This window comes from Martes martes (assembly GCF_963455335.1).
Source record: "Martes martes genome assembly, chromosome: X".
In the NCBI taxonomy this organism is placed as follows: Eukaryota; Metazoa; Chordata; class Mammalia; order Carnivora; family Mustelidae; genus Martes; species Martes martes.
The window spans coordinates 85,814,861-85,835,251 of NC_137897.1; the positions used below are offsets into that span (position 1 = coordinate 85,814,861).

The following is a 20,391-nucleotide window of genomic DNA, read 5'->3' on the forward strand; positions in this document are numbered from 1 at the left end:
GAAGGAAGACTGTCGTGTATGAGCAAAGTGAGACGGGGGAGAAATAACGCAGGCGCCTAAGTTTTCAATAGAAAGGTCATGGACTAGCACATTTGCATCCCCGGAAAGTTACCCCGAAGGATGGTTATCGATCTATCTCTTATAATTGGTAACTGTGGATCAGTGGCCCAGAGGAGAAATCACAGGAACATAAACCCAACATATTACAGTGTGTTTTTAAAAATAACAACAATGACAAATAAAAATTTGAAAGCACCAATAGCCCTGTTGGACGCTTGAGCAGAAGTACCCTATTGTAACGGTGAGCTTGGATTTGTACTCTGGACTCTGAACATTCTCTTCTTCACATGGAATCACCAAGTGAGTCCGAGTCATCCAAGGACAGAGGCAGGTACAGATCCTGTAAGAAGATAAGAGGTAAAGTTAACTCCTTTTCTTGACATACTGGGCTCTGAAATGGGCAACATCAGATGACTGGGTTGTTTTAATTAGTATTTTCTCTAATTTTTATTTTGAACTAATGACAGATTCAGAGGAAGCTGAAGTATCAGGAGGAATACTTGTGCTGATGTACCCTTCACTCAACTTCCCGCAGTGGTAACATCTTGCCATTTTCCACGCACTTGTGTTGCACAAATGTGTGCATAGTTCTATGCAGTTTTACCACGTGTGAATTTGTGTGCCCACCATCACAGCTGAGATACAGACCTGTATCCTCAACAATGGGCTCCCTCACGCTGCCCCATTTAGAGCTATAGAGCCCCGTCTCCCACATCTAAACCCCCTATGGCAACCAATGATCTGTTTCCCATCTCTACAGTTTTGTCATTCTGAGACTATTATATAAATGGAACCATACGGTATGTAACCTTTCAGGACTGGCCTTTCCCATTTAGCATAATTCTCTAGGGATTCGTGCAAGTTGTTCCACACGTCAGCAGGTTCACTCGTTTATATTGCTGAGCAGCATTCCGTGGTGCCATTATGCCACAGTTTGGTTAACTATTTACCCATCGAAGGGCATTGCGGACTATTACAATTTATGTATGTGGCTTGCAACCATTTTCTCCCATTCTGTAGCTTGTCTTTCCATACCTTTTGCGTAGTCTTTAATAAAGCAAAAGTTTTTAATTTTGATGAGGTCCAGTTTATTATTCTTTTTATTTTATAGATGGTACTTTTGTTGTCAAACCCGAGAACTCTTTGCTTAGCCAAAGATCACAAGATCTTCTCCTAGGTTTCCCTTTTACCTCTTTTACACTTATATCTATTGTCCATTTTTAAGTTAATTTCTTTTTTTCTTTTTAGAGTTAATTTCTGCATAAGACATGAGGTTTAAGTTAGGGGTCATTTTTTTGTTCTATGGATATTCAATGTTCCAGCACCACTTATTGAAAAGGCTATCTTTCCTCTTTTGATTGAATCTGCGCCCTTGTCAAAAATCAGTTGTGAATATATGTGTCAGTTCATCTCAGGCTCCCAGAGAACTGCCAGGTCCTGAACAAATGCTTAACCCAGAAAATGTACCCCATCTGCCTACTTGCACCTTATTTCCTGATGCTCTTCCATTTTGCACCAGGAATTATAGTCCATGGCTCCAATACTGCCCAAGACTTGTCTACATCTTGAGAAGATGAGAAGAGGACATGGCATTGGTTTTTCCCACTGTCCTCAAAGCTATATTTGGAGATACTTGTGATTCCTCTTGGACATACTTCACCCATAATCTAAATCAGTGATTTTCAAATCTCTGTCTCTGTCTCTCTCTTAATATCTCTCTCTCTTCTCCTCCTAAGTCCTCTATTTAAATGAGATCTTGTTTGGGAGCCCAATACATAAAATAAATACAAGTGTAGTTGTTGTAGTTGAATCAGACATGGGGAGGGGGCAGAATCTCACCCATCTCCAAATGAAGCAGTTTGAAAACCACGTTATCATTCACATTATCAGCAAGATACTAAAGGGAACCAAAAATTTTAGGGTCAACTCTGGATATTTAAGAGATCCTTCTTGGTATAATCTCTCTTAAGTAGAGAATTGTCCAAATAATTGAAGCGTACAGCTTCTCTGTGAGTCAGAAGAAAAAAATGAAGATGAGGAAGAAGGACAAGAATAGGGAAGAGAGGGACTTATTTATCTAACGCTAAGAATGGTTTTTGCTATGGGGCACCTGGTGGCTTAGTCGGTAGAGGATGTGACTTCATTTTGGGGTTGTGAGTTTGAGCCCCATGTTGAGTATAGAGATTACTTGAAATTAAGATGTTTAAAAAAAGATTTTTTTTTTTTTGCTTAGAAGGAAGGGGTAAGAAAATTTTTAGACAGCTTCAATGGAAAGAGGAACAAAGTATATTCAGAAATCTGAGTTTTTAGTCCTAGAATTAGTACTACTGTGACACTGAACAAGTCTTTGAACCTTGGTGTCTTCATCAAGAAAATTCAGTATTGGAAAGGCGATATGTAAAGTTTCTTCCACCTCTTTGACTGTTATTTAGGACCCTCAAGGGACTACAATCATTAAAAAAAAAAAAAGAAAGGCAAGTATAGCAAATAGACTCACTTCTCACCAACCCGGCTTCCCTTCATGGTAAATCAGGGGCTCATAAACTTTTTTGTAAAAGGCTAGATAATAAATATTTTGTGCTTTCTTTGCTGGTCACATATGGTCTCTGTCATGCAGTCTTGTTTGTTTGCACTTTGTTTTACAACTCTTTAAAGATATTAAAAAACATTTCTTTTTTCATATTGGGGGGCCATCCCCAAACAACGAGGTCATAGGCAGTATTTGGCACCCTTGTTCTAAACTACCAAACACAATCTCTTATAAAACTGATAAACAGGAAGTGCAAGGCTGAGGAAACAATAGAAGTTCAATAAAAACTTGTAAAATTGAACTCAGGCAAAGTGGTATATAATCTGGTCACATATCTGAAGGGATTTTGCCTCTCTTGTACTTGAATAAAGTGAAAATTGAATGTAGTCAAAAGTATCTTCGAGCTCTAGACTTTCAGAATGGCAAAGAAAGACTCTTTGAAAATCTGCTCCAACAGTGACACTGGAAAAATTGTTAAAACCAACATTTTCAGAACTCTGGAAATTAACCAAAAGCTTTCAGCAATCCAAAGAGTGTTTATTCAAGAAAAATGGCTGAATATCTGTAAGAATACCAAAATTTGTACTACTTTAGCTTATTCTCTTTCCCTTCTCTCTCTCCCCAACTCCAAGGTAGACTTGAAAGCCAATAGCCTCCCAATTCCAGTATCTGGAAAACAGCAAACTAGTAGTGAGATGGTGTAGAATGAATTAGGAGCTCCCTCCCACAAAAAAAAAAGCCCCTTTCGCAGAGAATTGTCACTATTTGGCCTGTTTGGTAGCTCCTTGGAAACTCCCATTCATACACTCTTTATTTGACCTAATGCAGAGCACACTCACTGTGAGCCGCCTTTTCAGGTGTTTAAAATCACAGCTGCCTAAAGAAGAGGAAACTGTTGGGGCAAATGAAGCTACTCCAAACATTAAAAGGAAAAGCTAGAGAATTAGTGTCCATAGGAGACTTTGAAAAGTTCCAACATATTCACATGCTCCCAGGCATCTCTGTGACATGGCACATTTTCAAGACTGGATGTATTCTGAGAAAAGACCTAAGAAGGTCCTAATCTCTCATCTCTGGTTGGCCTTGAGGCCCTGCACAAGCAGCAAATGAAGGCTAAGGCAAAATTATAAACTGCCTGAAAGAGCATTGAAATCATGCCCCAACACACACATACATACACACACACACACACAAACACACACACAGAGCATCTAAGCCAAGGCAGGGAGCCTTATTGGATCAAGGCATTTAAGGAAATCTAGTAAAATTATCTTTCAAGAATGAAGGAGAAAACAAGACATTCTCAGATAAACAAAGACAGGGCATTCATTGCTAGCAGACATATCCAAGAAATACTAAAGAGAAGCTTTCAGGAGGGAAATGAAAGGACAATGGACAGTAATTCAAATCCGCATAAGAAAGAAAGAACACTTGGTAAAGGTAAATACAGAGGTAAATACAAAAGACACAAGTTTATTTTTGTAACTCTTTTCTTCTATTATCCAGTTCAAAAGACAACTGCATGGAATGGTAATTATATACGGTTGCTGATGGACTTATTATGCATAAAGAAGTAATTTGTATGTTAATAGGAGCCCAAAAGGAGGGGAAGGGAGGAGGGTCAAGGCCATACTATAGTAAATATTTTTATATTCAATTGAAATTAAGTTGATATTATTCCAAAATAGATTGCACTAAGATGTCAATTGTACTCTCCAGGGCAGCCACAAACATAACTCAAAATTAGTAAAATAAATAAATAAATAAATAAATAATAAACCAAGGAGATTAAAGTGGTACATTAGAAAAAACATCTAACACAAAAAAGAGCAAAAATTGAAGAATAAGGAAACCAAAAAACATAAGATATGTAGAAAATAACAAAATGGCAGATGTAATTTCTACCTTACCAGTAATTACATTAAACATAAATAGATTAAGCAACCAAATTAAAAGGTAGAGGTTAGCAGAATGAATTTTAAAAACAACAAACAAACAAACAAACCAAAAAAAACCCCATGATCCAGCTCTCTGCTGCCTGAAAGAGACATAATTTAAAGACACACATAGGTTGAAAGCAAAAGGATGGAAAAAGACTTATCATGCAGATAGTAATCAAAAGAGAGCTGGAGAGGCTATACTAATAACAGGGGGAGAAAAAGCTGAACAACTCAAGTGAGCAGGCCAGATAAAGTCCCAAGCTGCCCCATTCCTTTGGGAAGGTACCAGTGGAAGGTGCTGGGGCAGGTCAATCTTCTCAGAAGGACGATAAGGGCAGAAATGCATAGCACAAAAACACAACAAGAAGCAATTTAGTATGGGAGACCTATATCCCAGGCCTATCCTGGCTATTTAACTTCCCCTTACAGGGTCTTTGCTTCTCTATCTGTAACTTGGAGAAGATGCAGACTAGAAGAACTTTCAGTTTCCTTCTGGTTCTAAAATTCTCTAGGTCAGATCATTGCATTTTGTATTTTATTAGTTAGACCAAAGCAAGAGAAACGAGCTAGACACTGCCAAGTTCATGAACTCCCTGGGAATTTTAAGGGTCTTTTCATTACGGAGGCCACTTTGAGTCCCACCACACTGAACCCTGGGTTTCAGCATTCACCCTTGCTCTTGATTATTCATGTAATAGAACCTTCATTGTGGTTGGTTGGCTGGTGGAAATAATTATAGGAGAAGATTATTTCAGACTTATATTTCAGAGGAAGGCCTAGGGGTAGAATCAGAAGGAGACTGCTCTTGTAGCTGCTATGACTTGGGGTGGATAAAGTGAGAGTCAGGCTGTGGAGGGAACCATAGGATTAGGCTTGGGAATGAACTTCTATAAGTCTGTCCTCCATCCACTTATTCCATATTCAAAAGATATTTTCTTGTGTGGGTAGAACAATGTTCAGGAAAAGGAATTATCTCAACTCTGTGTTTTTGTTGATCGATATGTAGAAATACAGAAACACACATATTGCTTAACAATACAAATAATTTGCACCTGAAATTCATTTGCTGAGTCCCCTGGAGCCCTACAGAACAAAATGTTTGTAACAAATACAGCTGTGCTGGCAATACTATTGCGTTAGAGAAAACAAAATCTTGGTTTCTGGTCCAAGGAGCTTATAGTCCAAAGGAAGTCAGAGAGGAGTTTTGAGAAACCTGGCTTCTGGTTTGGGTTTGCTTTTTCCCAAATGTGCCCTGAACTTTTCTGATGGTGTGGCTTTGTTCTTGTTGATTTATTATTATTATTTTTTTAATGATGGCGTGCCCATTCTCTTCACCAGCCATCAAAAGCCTACCCAGGCTTCAATGCCCCCACTTAAATGTCACCTAGTCTACAAAACTTTCCCCATCTCCCACCATCCGCCAGGCAGAGGACTTTCCCACCCTTCTGTCCGTTCTTGATTACACTACGAAAATCCACTTAGAGTGGTGTCTGTGATTTAAGGATCAGGACCCTGCTTTATTCATCAAATTATCTCTCCAAGCACTTACAGGACAATAGAAAAAAGGCCTAGAAACATAGAGGAAAATGTGTATTTAAATAATGTTAGTTATATTTTCAAATAATATGTCCAATATATTTCCCTCCACTCTCTGGATAACTTTGCAAGCCAAATACCTCCACATTAAAGGCATGAGTGCAATCACTGATCTGGAAAACATTTTTAAATAAACAAAAGGGTTTCCCTATATTTCTAGGCTTTTCAAACATCTTTAATGTGCTACCTTCTCCAAATTGTTGAACCATACTATGGTTGTCTTTGCCCTCGGCACCCCCTTTTCTTATTTCTAAAATGGAAATGCCACCTGCCTTATCACTGTCACAGTGTTATCACAAGGGTAAATAGGAAAATGTGCAAAAGGATAAAGCAGTATGGAAATGCACAATGTTGTTCTCATTAACTATCCAAGGACTTAACTTTGTGTCCATATTGTAGCACTTGAGTATGCGGACTTTGGCTAACCCCCTCACAGCTGCATTAAAGAAGATTCTCCATGAGCTGCTTAAGAGGGGAAGCCAAGAGGCTGATTACAGCTTAGGGCCCTGCCACAGCCATCAAAAGTTACCAAAGGGATGCTGGGACTTCAAGTTTGTTTCCAATTGCGCAGGAGGAAAGTCATGGCCTAGGCCACCTGCTTCCTGTCTCCCCCATGACTCACACCTTTCAGGTCCACTTGGATTGAAGTTCAGATGAGAACTGCTTAGGCCCACTGCCCAAGGGCCTTGATGGTGCTAAGGCTCAGGTAACTATGTAAAAGGAGGAGCAAGAAGCTGAGTCCTGAGGCCCAGGGGGACTAAGCCAAAGTCACGAAATTTTTAGCTTATTCAGAAAAAAGAGTTCACCCTGCATCATTAGTAGGGTTAAGTATGAGGCTGTTGCCTCTGGATTGGATACATTAAGAGAGACACGACATTACTTCTATGACAATTCCGCTCCAAAGGTGTCATATGAACTTAATCACAAGGAAACATCAGACACATCTAAACCAAAGGACATTCTACCAAAGAACTGGGCTGTACTCTCCATTTCCATAATACACCATCAAAAAGAAAGACTGGGGGCACCTGGGTGGCTCAGTGGGTTAAAGCCTCTGCCTTCGGCTCAGGTCATGATCCCAGGGTCCTGGGATCGAGCCCCGCATCCACGGAGTGGAGAACCTGCTTTCTCCTCCCTCTCTGCCTGCCTCTCTGCCTACTTGTGATCTCTTGTCTGTCAAATAAATAAATAAAATCTTTAAAAAAAAAAAAAAGAAAGACTGAAGAACTTTTCTAGATTAAAGAAGACCAAAAAGACATAAAAACCACAGATGATGTGTGGTTCTCGACTGGATCCCAGACCAGAAAAAGGATGTTACTGGGGCAATTGATAAAGTTTGAGTATGGGCTTTAGAGCATATAGTAATGTCTTACCAGTGCAAATTTCCCGATTTTGATCATCGTGCTATTGTCAGGACTGAAAATATCCTTATTGTTAGGAAATACATGCAAGCATTTAGAGATAAAAGGGTATGATGTCTTCAACTTAGTCTCTAATGGTTAAAAAAGTGGTGAAGTGTGTGTGTGTGGCATGGAGAGAGAGAACACAAAAAAATAAAGTAAATGGGGCAAAAATCTAAACAACTGGTGAATCTGTGCAAAGAATATACAGGACTTCTTTATATTTTTCCTGCAAATCTTACATAAATTTAAAATGATAGCAGAGGAAGAAGTTAAAAAGTTAGTAAAAAGTGTACCAAAATCCAAATAGTCAAAAGTTTGCTTTTAAATCATATAGGAAATCATATAATGTTTATTTGCTTATTTGCTTTAAATCATAGGAAATCATATAATGTTTATTTGCTTCACTGTCATAAAAAAGAGTCATTTAAAAAATAAAAGTATACACTGAAAATCACACAGCGAGGCTCTGACAGTGCCGCCACCTATAGCTTGTTCTTCAGTGGTTAAATTGGTTTGTAGAATTGAGTCAAAAGAAAATGAAACACCCACACAAAGTTTGCAAACCCAACCAGGAGAAACAGTTTAACAATGCCAGCACTCACCTCAACAGGCTTATGGACAATGGATCCTCAGCCTAAATGAACTGAACATGTCAATTGTTAAGCTGAACGACTCAAGAGAGCAGGCCATATAAAGGCCCAACTGCCCCATTCTTTTAGGAAGGTGCCAATGGAAGGTGCTGGGGAAGATCAGTCTTCTCAGAAGGACAGCAAGGGCAGAAATGCATAGGGCAAAGACACAGCAAGAAGCGATGTAGCGTGGGAGCTTCTGCTAGAGAGTGGAACAGCTGAAGTAGGCTACTTCCCATCTTGGAGTGTCCATCTTAATAAGCTTTTCCCAGAAGAATAACTGAGTAGTTTTCATCCATGCTACAACCTCTAGGTAACACTGGCCATATAAACAGTGTAGCAGATCGTCCTTTGGGGAAACCAAATAGCTGAGCAGGACAATTAGAAGGTTCTGGTCAGGGTCAGTACCAGAAGCTGAAACATTACAGGAATGGAACAGGAAGTAGGAACAGTGGAACAGGTAATGGTCAGATTAACCAGGAAATAAAATCCTAATGTAGAGAAATGAAAATGGATGTTGGGCAGTAGTGTGCTGTTACATGCTTAACAACTGACTTTCTGGGGGAAAAAATAATACCCTTGGTGTGTAGTGTGTGCTGATTTCCATGATGCAAATATTCCCATCACAGCTGAGTTCTAGGTACCAACATGGCATCACTGAACACAGAGCAGGGAAGGGATGTGCACAATCAGCTCTCATGAGCTAACATGAACTGGCTCGGGCATACTGGTGGCAGTAACCTGGGCGCCAGTCCTATGTCTACCACCACCTAGCAATGTCACCCTAGTCACTTAACCCTCCTGGAACTTCATTTCCTCACCTGCAAAAGGTCAACCTCACAAGATGATCAAGAGAATCAAATGAGAGTAATTTATCTCTATCTAAAATCTCTTTCAGCTCTGAACATCGGTGGTTCCATGATGGAACTGGCCACACTCAAAAGGCCTTTTGCCTTTTTCCATCTCATATTGAGTCTTATGAGCAGGGAGAAGACAAAAGAATTCTAGAGGAAGCTGCTCCAGAGTGTGGCTGTCAGAGCAGAAACCACATTCACGAGGCCTCAGGCATGAGGTTCAAGGCTGTGACCACTTCCACTCCAGATTTTCTATATGGAAGAGATTCCTGGGTGGGAATCTGCTTGAAAAGTGGGGCTAATGAGTTTAGAAACTTCCCTTATTTTAGCAGGATATTGATTTGGGATGACTTGGAGGTGTCAACTGTGCCCAGGCAGGGCTAACATGGTGTATATGTGCCCTCTCCTTGGCACTGATTCAGAGTCTGCCTGGGAATGAAGCATACAGAGGGTAACTTGGGTCTGTTCATATCTTGATGTCCAGCAAATCTAAAGGGAGTCACTCAGTGCTAACTTTCTTTAACTGCTGTCTTTGTCCCTTCTACCGACTGGTGCCTGGGGGCATAAATTGCCCTCAATCTCCTCTTTGCTGTGCCTCTAAATTGGAGTGAAAAGCACTTAGCTCATCCTTCGAGACATCATTTGGGGACTCCATGAACTCAGAATGGGTATTTGGGACCTTTGTTACCTCTTCCTTTTGGGTAAGTGTAACTGGAAATAGGTAAATGTGAGGGGTGGGGAGTCAGAGGAATAAATGAAAATGACTGGAACTTTGGGCCCTGCTTTGATTCCCAGGGATTCGAGCTCAAGGACCAGAGGAAGGGAAATTTTGGCTTTGATGCATTGCTGAAGTAGCTGGCTGAGCAGACCCTCACCCAGCCACTCAAAGAAGTTGGAGTGCAAAGGGGTTTAGTAAGGTATAAGAGACATAATACCTTGTGCTTCCGGAGGCTGCCAGGACTGGTGGGCGTGGAGATGGGTGACTGTTTAGACTTGGGGGTAGAGAGCTGGCTGCTGGAGGTCCCGTTTGCTAGCCCGAGGCAAGAGAAAAGGAAGGGATAAGAATCAACAGCATACAAAGGAACCAGTTTTCCTTCCCCTCCAAAGACACTAAGAACATTCAGGCAAGGTACACAGACAACCAAGTGATTTGATGAGTGGAACAAAGGTGAGAAGAAACACATTCCTCAGAAAGCCCAGAACTACAATCCTCAGTTAATTAGATCCTGGAGCAGTGCAGGGCCGTAATCCTCCCACCTCTCCCCTGAGTGCTTCCAATTACAGGGCTCTGGTTCTTTTCAAATCTTTCTCATATATTCATTCCCAGATTTGACCCTAACACCATCTCCAGGAGGTAGTCTGGGAACATATGATTTTGTTTCAATGTTACAAGGCAGAAAAAAAGTGAGGCAAGAGGTTCTGTGCCTTACTTTAAAGGGGAAGGGACAATGGGTGACTGAGACCAGGGATACATCCCCTCTGGTGGCAGCTGATGTGGCAGGTACAAGACAGCCCCATGGTCAATCTCTCCCCACTCTCTCTTTCCCTGCTCACCTCCCCCCATTCCCCCACCCACCTGGACCCACTCTCTCTTCCGCCTCATCCTGGCTGAGAAGAACAGAAGGAAAGGAAAAAGAAAGGGAACTACTACTCAGGAAGAAGAATAGAAAAGAAAGTGTGTGAGACACTAAAGGCCTCTAGCCCAAGATGGGCAGAGGAGGGAATCAAAAACGAGGGAGAGAAAGAGACCAGGAGTGGAGAGGGGAGACGAGGAAGAGAGGGGTAAGAGATTAGGAGAAGAAAATAATGAGGAAGTTTGAAACCAGGAGAAAGGCACAGAGATGGAGGAAGGCAGACAGCCATGGCCAGAGTCAGGGTGCACTCCCATTTCTCTCTAGGCCAACAAAAGGCTGAAAAAGAGATGGTTAAGTGTGTAACATTTTGATATTCCATTGTGTTTGCAAGTTGTTTTTACATTCCCTTTGCTAATGAGCTTTTTCAAGATCTAATCATGTGAAAAAAAATGCAGTGCATGGAAATGAAACAAACAGCTTTTGAAAGGATTTGTGTTTAGACATCTCATGTTAAAGTTAAATTTTTTTTTTAAATCTAAAGACCAACATTGTTAATCAGAGATATCCTGAAACATGCTTTAAAAATAAAGAGATTTTTAAAAAATATCCCAAAGCATGTGGGGGCAGAGGGAGAGGAGGAGAGAAACACGAAGGAAGGGCAGAAAGAGAGAGAGAGAGAGAAAGAATAGAAAATTCTGAAAGTTAGGCAGGAGGATGGCCTGAGAATGTTGCTTAAACTATTGTATCATGAATATTTCCTGAGGATATAGTTCCTCTCCTCCACATAGGATAATGTTTTTCTTAGGTTCCGGAACCTGTGTATCAACTGTAGAGATGGAAGACACACCAGTGGGGAGTTTGCTGAGTCTATCCAAGTGCAAGTAAGCTGAAAACTGGGCACATAGGTATCCACTGTCTGGCTTGAGCTGTGTGTTAGTGAATGCCTCTCTCACCTACTTACGGAGAGGTCTTTCTCCCTGTTGGGGCTTCCTGAAAGTCATTCATTCATTTAGCCAGTAGTTACGGGGTGCTTTCTCTAAACCAGGCCAAGTATTAGACACTGGGGTTTCAGAGATGAGTAACTCACTTCCTGTAGTGACCCAAGCAAGAATATGGTGTGCTAAGTACTACAGCAGACCCACGCAGGGGTAATTATTAAACCCCAGAGAAGAGGCTTTGAAATCAGGGGACTGGGAGGCACACAGGAGGAGGTAATGCCTGAAAAAAAAAAAAAACAACCTTGAAAGATGACTCTGGAATAATGGTAGAAAAATCTGTGGAGACAGAAAGTAGATTAATGGATGCCAGGGCCTGGCCAGGGTTGAAGTGGGTAGTTGGGGAAATTAAAAGTGTCTGCTAATAAGTACAGTTTATTTTAGAGGGATAAAGGTGTTCTGGCAATTGTGGTGACCATTGCACAACTCTATGGCTAAACTAAAATCCATTGAACTGTACATTCTAAAGGAGTCAATTCTCATATGAATTGTATCTCAATAAAGCCGTTATGAAAAGATGAATTGGAACTGCTTAGGCAGAGGGCAGAAAGGGTATTCTATTTCTTTTTCCAGAAAGGGTATTCTAGCCTTTAAGATTGTACCAGTAGGGGCAAGGACATGGGAGTATAAAAGAATACTGTACATTTATAGAGTACAAATAGCTTAAAATGGCTCAAAAACAAGGTGCCAATAGTGAGTTCCAGGACATGAGATGGGAGATGACATGGGCTGTGGGGGTCTTTTGTGGGGCCTTCTGTTTGAGTTTCACTTGTGAAAGAAATCTGAGAGTGATACTGCCAATTTTGCATTTTAAAACTACTACGCCGGTTACTTTGATAAAGTTGGGGTCCGGTGGGATGGGCTGAGGTAAGGATAGAAACAAAGAGACTGGTTAGAAGACAATGCACTAGTCCAGGGGCACCTGAGTGGCTCAGTCAGTTAAGCGTCCTCCTCTTGATTTTGGCACTGGGCTCCACACTGGGCGTGGAGCGTGCCTGGGATTCTCTCTCTCTCCCCCTCTGCCCCTCCCCCACGCTCTTTAAATTCTTATTTAAATTTTTTTTTTAAAAGAAGATATTGCATGAGTCCAGGTGAGAGGGGATGATGACTTAAAGCAATGGAGACGGAGAGAAGGGACAAGGCAGAAGATAGAGACCTAGAGGAGAAATAAGCTTAGAGTGTTATGTGTATGCACTGATAAGCCATGCCAAGAAGAAGGTGATCTGTGCCAACCAGCATGGAGATGTTGGGTGCTAGGCTTGGCCAGGGCACTAGGCTTTCTGGTGAATGAAGGAAGCACTGTGGAAAAGGCAAGAGTATGTGGAGCTACAGTGCAGTACAGTAGTCCATTACAGGAAAAGGAAGGGTTGTGGGGCCACCTACAGTGCCTGAAGGCCTCCCTAGCAGGACCTGACCTGTAGTATACAAGCTAAAGAACAATCTTGGAGATCGGTCTGAGCTGACATAATGCAAGTCTTTCCAAAGAGCCCTGACCTCAGCCATGGTCTCACAGATGTGGGCATCCCCAGGTAAGTTCCGGCATTTTGTTCCGTGGGATCGATGCATCCTTTGGCAACAATGGACTATAGTTCCCCAGCATTTGTCAGCCATGCTACACAGTGGTGGTGGCCATACTCCCCGTGTAAAAATGATCTTTTTCACCTACACTCTTATCTAACTGAGGGTGAGCCCACTGGTCTTGCCAAAATGGAGAAAATTGTGAACCACAAGCATGTCTGTAAGGGAGTTTCCACCCACTTGTTGGCCATAGACCTGCACAGACAGGTTCTTGTGCAACTTCCAGTACTTTTCTCAATATTTTTGGAAACTCTTTCCTTCAAACACTTTAGAGGTAATACATAAATCCATATGTTATCAATACCTCTCTGTCTAGTCTCTGTGTATGTGTCTATGTTGATTCTCTGCCACTCTCCGACTAATTAATCTTAAACTACCTATAATAAAAGTCTTTATTTTGTCATCCACATTCACCAAGAATTTTGAAAATCAGTTTCTTAATACCGTAACTGTCACTCACTTCATTGTTGGAAAATGCAAACACTTGCCCAGACTTCTTTCCCTCCACCAGATGTCCTGATGGACTAAAACCCAAAGATGGACATGAAGACATGAGAGAATGTAGACACCCACAAGCAGATGTCAAGTCTTCACAAGCTGAAGGAGTCCCTATGTTTACAGACTAGATTAAAAATACATTCACACGTGGGAAAAAATACCTGGGAGGGTGCTATTTGATATGGACTCTAAAGCCAATTCATATAAATGTCAAGTAAGAGAAGGAGCAGGAAAAAAAGTGCAAATAGGGTCTGAAAAACTGTGCACGGTCTCACACTGGTCAATCCACGTGGACGGCCATGACAGTTCATCGAGACAGTGGCCAGAAATAACACCACTCCTTGACATCCATTATTGTCCTTCATTTTTCTTTACTAAATACCCTCAGCTCTTGTCTCTGAGCTTCTAATTCTCAGCTGTAATTTGGGGATGCACCCAAGGAGACTTTGCCCCCTTATCAGACTTATCTTTCTCCTTTCCCTGCTCAGAACTACTGTCTTCTCTCACTGTGGTCACTTTTATTTCCTCAGAGTCCAAATCCTTTCATTCCTTTTTTTCTCATTGTATAGGGCAGTTTTTTTCTCTATATAACAAGGTACATCAAGGACTTCTCAGTCTCCTAGGCCATCTTATCAATCTTACCAATAAAACACAAGATAATATTTAGCACTTATTCAGTGTCTGATAGGCCAGCACTCACTGTGTGTGCACACACCCACCCACCCACCCCCCAAAAAGTACAGTCTCTTTTAGTTGTATTTTCATTTCCAATGAGGAAAGAGAGGCTCGTTCCAGTTGGAGATAGTAAAGTCAGGATTTGAACACACATCTCTCTGATTCCAAATCCTATGTGTGTTTCGGTTTGTTTTTGGTTTTTGCTCCACCACTCTTGCTTTTATAAATGAATTGCTTCTGGGACCCCTTCCTATGTCCTATGACAACTTTCTGATGGAGGAAAGAAGGGGGCAGAAAAGTTGTGGTAGAGAAAAAAGAGAGGAATAGGACAAGGTAGAAATAGACACCAGAGCTTGCATACATCTACCAGACTTTTATTCTACTTACCTAGTTTAGATTAGAAAGGAGGACATTAGGAGAAGGAAGGGAAAAATGAAGGGGGGTGGGGAATCAAAGGGGGAGACAAACCATGAGAGACTATGGACTCTGGGAATCAAACTGAGGGTTTTAGAGGAGGCGGGTGGGGGGATGGGTGAGCCCGGTGATGGGTATTAAGGAGGGCACGTATTGCATGGATCACTGGGTGTTATATGCAAACAATGAATCATGGAACACTACATCAAAATTCAATGGCATACTGTATGGTAACCGACATAACATAATAAAAAAAAAAGATTAGAAGTATTTAGCAAGAAACTTCTTTTATTTGCCAAAATGACTGGGTATGATAGACAATGTCATGAAACAGTAGCAGACAGAGCACCCAGCATGGCATGTAACTTCCGTCACACCACACATCACACCATTACTCCCCTCAGCTGCTGCCCCTCAACTATGCAGCACAATGGCCAGGCTTGGCTTGGCATACAGTCTTGTCTCCCTAGCTTCTCTGAATCATTATGCCTGCCCTTGCCCCAGTGCTCATCTTCAAAACCTTGGCTCTGTCAGAATGGAGCAGGACAAACCCAAACAAAAGATGGCTGGTCAGGTAACTAGGCTGACATACCTATTCACAGGGATTTACGTGTATGGTAGAAAATGGGTTCCCAGGAGTGAGGAATAAGACAGGTTGAGTTAGTTCCCAAAGAACAAGGAGAGAATCTAATTTCTGGCATGGGCAGCCAAGGACAGAGTATGGTCACCAGGCAAGCAGAGTTGATCCTGAGCTCCTAGACTATGGATTCCCTTGTCTGGAGACTGAATTGATTCCTGGAAATTGGGATGCAGCTGTGTGTAAGGTGGGTGTAAGTAGTCCAGGTGTGGCAATTATAGAACTGTCTGGGCAGCGAGTTAGACAAGTCATTATACTTTATGGATTCAAGTTTGGATGGCCGAAGTGGCACAGAAAAGAAAGGGGGGGGGCTTGGCATCTGCTTTTTACCCAACCAAGAGACCAAATCGATAATGCTCATTCACTTAGCTCTGGCTTTTCCTCCCATTCTAATCCCAACACTTGACCTCAACTCAAAATCAAGCCTATTGGTTTTGGTTGGATGTAATTTTGAAACATTGCTCACTAAAAATAACTCCTGTCTAAAAAAAAAAAAAAAGCCATGACAATAATTTAAGAGCCGTCTTAACAATTGCAGTTGTATTTCTACAATTGTTTTCAAACCAATTTACCATATATGAGTTCACATGATTCTCCTAATAAACCCAAGAAATGATGGCCAGGAATTAGTGGTCTCCTTTTAACCACAAGAATATAGAGGTTCAGAGAGAGTAGGACTTGCTTAAAGAGGAAAAATTGCTTATCTTCAATGGATGATGGCCTCTGGTGTTTCCACATCACATGCCTCCCACTGCGACCTTGTAGTGATTGGTTCTCTGTCTTGTCTGCTCTCATTCCCTAATGCCTTGCAGAAGGAGATCTCAATACATAATTCAGCCACTTCCTCATTTTCCCCATATTGAGATGCTCTAAATGTTCTTTCATTCCAGTTCAAACACACCCTGTTTTCTCCCTAGATATACAGGGAGTTTTTCTGGAAAGCCATCCAAGTAGAACCAAGGTGGTTTCAACTTACTTCGAACAAGGCCAAGAGACAGAGCCTGTGGTTTTTACACATTCATTCCAAAGACACCCTTGGTATGGGTGTCTGGACTGGTTTGGCTAATTGTTTCTGCTCAGTGGAAAAATTGTGCCCCTATCCCCAGACCCATCCACAAGGGATGCCCAAAACTGAGGGCACAGGAATCACGGATCCCAGCAGAGGGCTGGTTCCCAGGCCAAATTAAGTCATAGGTTGTGAGATACTGTCACTTCGGGAGCTGGAAGTGGAATTCTAAATCTATTTCCTATAGAGTCTTGGGCAGCATGAAGCTTTGAATCTTCTAAATCAGGAGAGAAGAATTTGCAAAACAAATATGGACACCCATTCCTGCAATATTTTGACACAGATCAATGTCCCGCAAGAAGAGGACATCTGTAAGGAGGGTGCTGGAGTGCCAGGATTGTTTTCTCTGAGTTGATAATGCTGACAACATTTGTTTCCTGTTGAAGGTGGTTTTGCTGAGAGCATGTTTCTGGCGGAGTGAGCCTACTGTCTATGCTCACTACTGTTTTCATGGGGTAGAAACTAGAAAACACAGCACAGCTCTTAATCTGCAAAAAGAACACATGCTTTTGGAGTCAGTCAAGGTTCTAAATCATGGCTCAGCCTGGATATATGTGATCTCGGGTGTTCCCTAACCTCTGTATGTCCCCATTGCCACATCTGTAACATTTGAATGAAAAGACTGCTTAACTCAATCGTTGTTGTTTTGAGGATTACACGGCAGACTATACATGAAACTCTTAGCTAAGTGCCTTAGCGCATAGAAAAGGCTTCATAATGACATCTTCTTTTCTTAATACTGCCACAACTAGAAATGGAAGGACATGAATAACTATGCAACCTATAGGCACTGAGTAAGGAAACCCCCTTTTACAAGGGATGATTTATCAATCTCTACGGACGGAGGATTTTCTTTGGCTGGCAAGTCAGGCATTAGAGGACTGAAGTTTTTCCAAGTGAAGCCCATTGCTTTTTAGTTTCTGCATTTTATTGCATTTTAATTATCCCGAAAACATTGTCCTTGCACTCAGCCCCCTGCATTTCTCTTTTTACTCTCTCAGCCATTACCATGGAGGTGATCCATGCATGCTGTGTGCGGCCACTGAAGGCTCTGCAGCAGTGAGGGGAGGGGGAGGTGTTACATGATGGGAATGCATTTTAGGGTGAGAATATGGCAGCACCACACCAGATGCATAAAGGGACCGAGATTTGAAATAGAGATGCTACTTCGGGGTCTGTGGAGTAACCCTGGTGTCAGGTGATGAGGGAAAGGAAGGAATTCCTGTGTGAGTGATGTGGAGATTTTTCAAAGTTTCCACAACAGGAGCGTATGGTGGACTTGAAGGAGTAAAACATAGGAAGAATCTAAGATAACGTGAAGACGTTGGACCTGGGGAACAGAATAGAATTGATTCTATTGTCAGGCAGGGAGTTGGGGGAGGAAATGTTTTTGGTTTTTAGACACATTGTATTTGGTATGTGTAAGTAGGATTGTCTGGAAGGCATTCATGGGATTAACATCCGGAAGGAAGGTTGGGGCTAAAGATGTAGATTTAACAGCCGCCTCCCTATGCCATCATATGCTATATTTATCACCTTCCCTGCTCTTTTGTTCATGCTTTTCCCCCCGTCAGAAATAATCCATTTCCTTATCAATTGAAATAACCCTCCCACAAGCCCCAGTTTTTCCAGGAAGACTTCCCTTAGCACTTACTGTCCTCATCTCCCATTCACTGGGCACTTAAACAAACCATTACTATTAATTCCCATTCAGCACCATGGTGCAATGGTTAAACTGTGGACTGTGGAGCCAAATTGCCTGGGTTCAAACCCCAGCTCTCCCACCGATTAGCTGTATGGTCTTGGGCAGGTCACTTAGCTTTCATGTGCTCTAGCTTTTTCAGCTGCAAAATGGGGGTAATTGTGCCTACCTCACAAGGTTGTTGTAAAGATTAAATTGGCTAATACGTATAAAGTGGTGAGAACAGTTGCTTGGCTCATAAGAACTATACAAGTATTTGTAAGTAAATTTTTAATCAAATTTATATATCTCCTGGTTCCCCAATTCTTAGTGAAAGGGAATTTGTCTTACTCCTTTTCCCTGTAGCACCTAGCACTACTAGGTATGCCACCCAAACTCTAGAGATTCAGTCGTATTTAAACACAAGTCCCAGACTGTAGCAGGTTGATAGAACCCCTACTATAGGGAGATGGGTTGACACCACCACATACCATGCCCCACAGTGTGCTCAGAGACCCCCATTATATTGCTTGCTTCAACAATTTCCTAAGTGGTTCTCCAACGATGACGGAAATGTTGCCTTAGACTTAAGGCAGTTCTTTCGCTGAAACTAGACATAAACTGTGGTTTTAGAAAGAATCAGAGTGGGTGAGGGGCAAGGGACACTTTTCTCTTCCCACAGTTTTGCCAAGGGCACCACTTCCCCTTAGAGTGACAACAGGGGAGGTGATGGAAATCTAGGACCAGGCACTGGAAACAGAGGTGCCTAATTCCTTATAGCTATGCTCGATGCAGCAAAAAGAGTGACACCAAGCCCACTCCACTCCCCAGCTTCCCCACATCCCTTGCCTGGAGGTGAAGGAAGGTGGAAGGAAACAGAGAAGCAAGGACCAGCCAAGAGAGAGCTTTCTATTTACTACTCTGGAGATTCCACACCTTGCCTTAAGGACAGTGTGAGGATTGCCTGCCTGGAAGTCAGGACAACTGGACTCTAGCTCTTGGGTACCAAGTGGCTGAACGGCATTGAGAAGACTACAAGATACTGAACATCTTTCCATCTTAGTCTCCCAGTCTAATTTTCCTTTCCCAACCTCATTCATGGTGCTATTATGCGTGACGGCGGAGGTGACGGACCCGGAAGTATTTTGTAAAGTGCAGAGTATCTCATCTACATCGAAGACTATTACCTTGAACCTCTCTTAGACAGAGAGGAAATTTATTGTGCTGTCTAGTACACTAGCTACTAGTCACATGTTGCTTTTGAGCATCTGAAGCAGGACTAGCCAGAATTGAGATGTGCGCTCAGTATAAGATACAACCTAATTTTAAAGAATGGAAAATAACTCCTTAGATTTTTTTTAACTTCGATTGCATGTTGAAATGATAATATTTTGGATATATTTAGTTGAATAAAATATATTATCAAAACAGATTTCACCTGTTTCTTTGACCTTTTTAACTCTGGCTATTGGAAAATTGAAAATGATCTACAAGGCTCACATTATATTTCTATTGGACAGAGTTGATCCAGATGGACACATTCAGGAAGGACAGAACAGCCAGGTCCCTCTTTAGGCAACTCAAAGCAGCCTCCTGGGTTCAGAAGAGAAATTACTCCTGGATACAATTCTCCCATGGACACCCCCCCACCTCCCCCCACCTCCCCCCCAACCCCCTGGCTTCACTGCTGTTTTGTGTCCCTTGACCTCCCCTTACAAAGGCTGTATATTTTGGTAGTGAATCCATTCTTCCTTGGGGCTTTGGGAATAGGGAAGATTTGACTTTCAGGACTAGGTATGCATAGGTTGGGGGAAGGAGGGTGGGGAATATTGAATTGCTACAACAATGACTTACTGCTGAACAACAGCGAACTAATTATCACATTACAATTCTCTCAGCCTACCAGGGTTGGTAATTAGCTTCCTTGGAGGCTCCTTCAGAAAAAAAAAAAAAAAAAAAGGCGGGGGGGGGGGGGGGGAGGAGAAAGCAAGAAAGAAAAAGAAAAGATTCCTTCCCAGCAACTAGCTACTTTGTCCTTTTAATTCAATTCAGTTCAATTGGGGGTAGCTGCAAAAAAGGAAAAGTTAACACGTTCATGGCTGAAATGGAAACAGCAAGAGACGCCCCAGAAAGGTCTTCCTGCAGCTCTCAGGCTGAGCTTGACTTTTTGTCCACCAAAATGGCAACTCCTGGGTTAATCCAAATGGGGGCACTATACAAGCTTTCTTCAGACCCCCCAAAGGAGACCTCTGGGCTCAGAT

The 20,391-nt window shown here is 42.0% G+C and overlaps 1 protein-coding gene across 2 annotated transcripts in view; it reads right to left on the reverse strand.

Moving 5' to 3' along the window:
• Window positions 1-343: 343 nt before the first annotated feature.
• The window catches only part of DCX (doublecortin), a gene marked incomplete at both ends in the record, with an annotated part of 100,180 nt that continues 80,132 nt past the window's right edge, over window positions 344-20,391 (reverse strand). For both annotated transcript variants that reach the window (XM_080795659.1, XM_080795658.1), the window contains 2 exons: window positions 344-400; window positions 9,948-10,042. In XM_080795659.1, coding sequence (XP_080651785.1) covers window positions 344-400; window positions 9,948-10,042 — 152 coding nt within the window. The remainder of the gene's footprint in view (window positions 401-9,947; window positions 10,043-20,391) is intronic.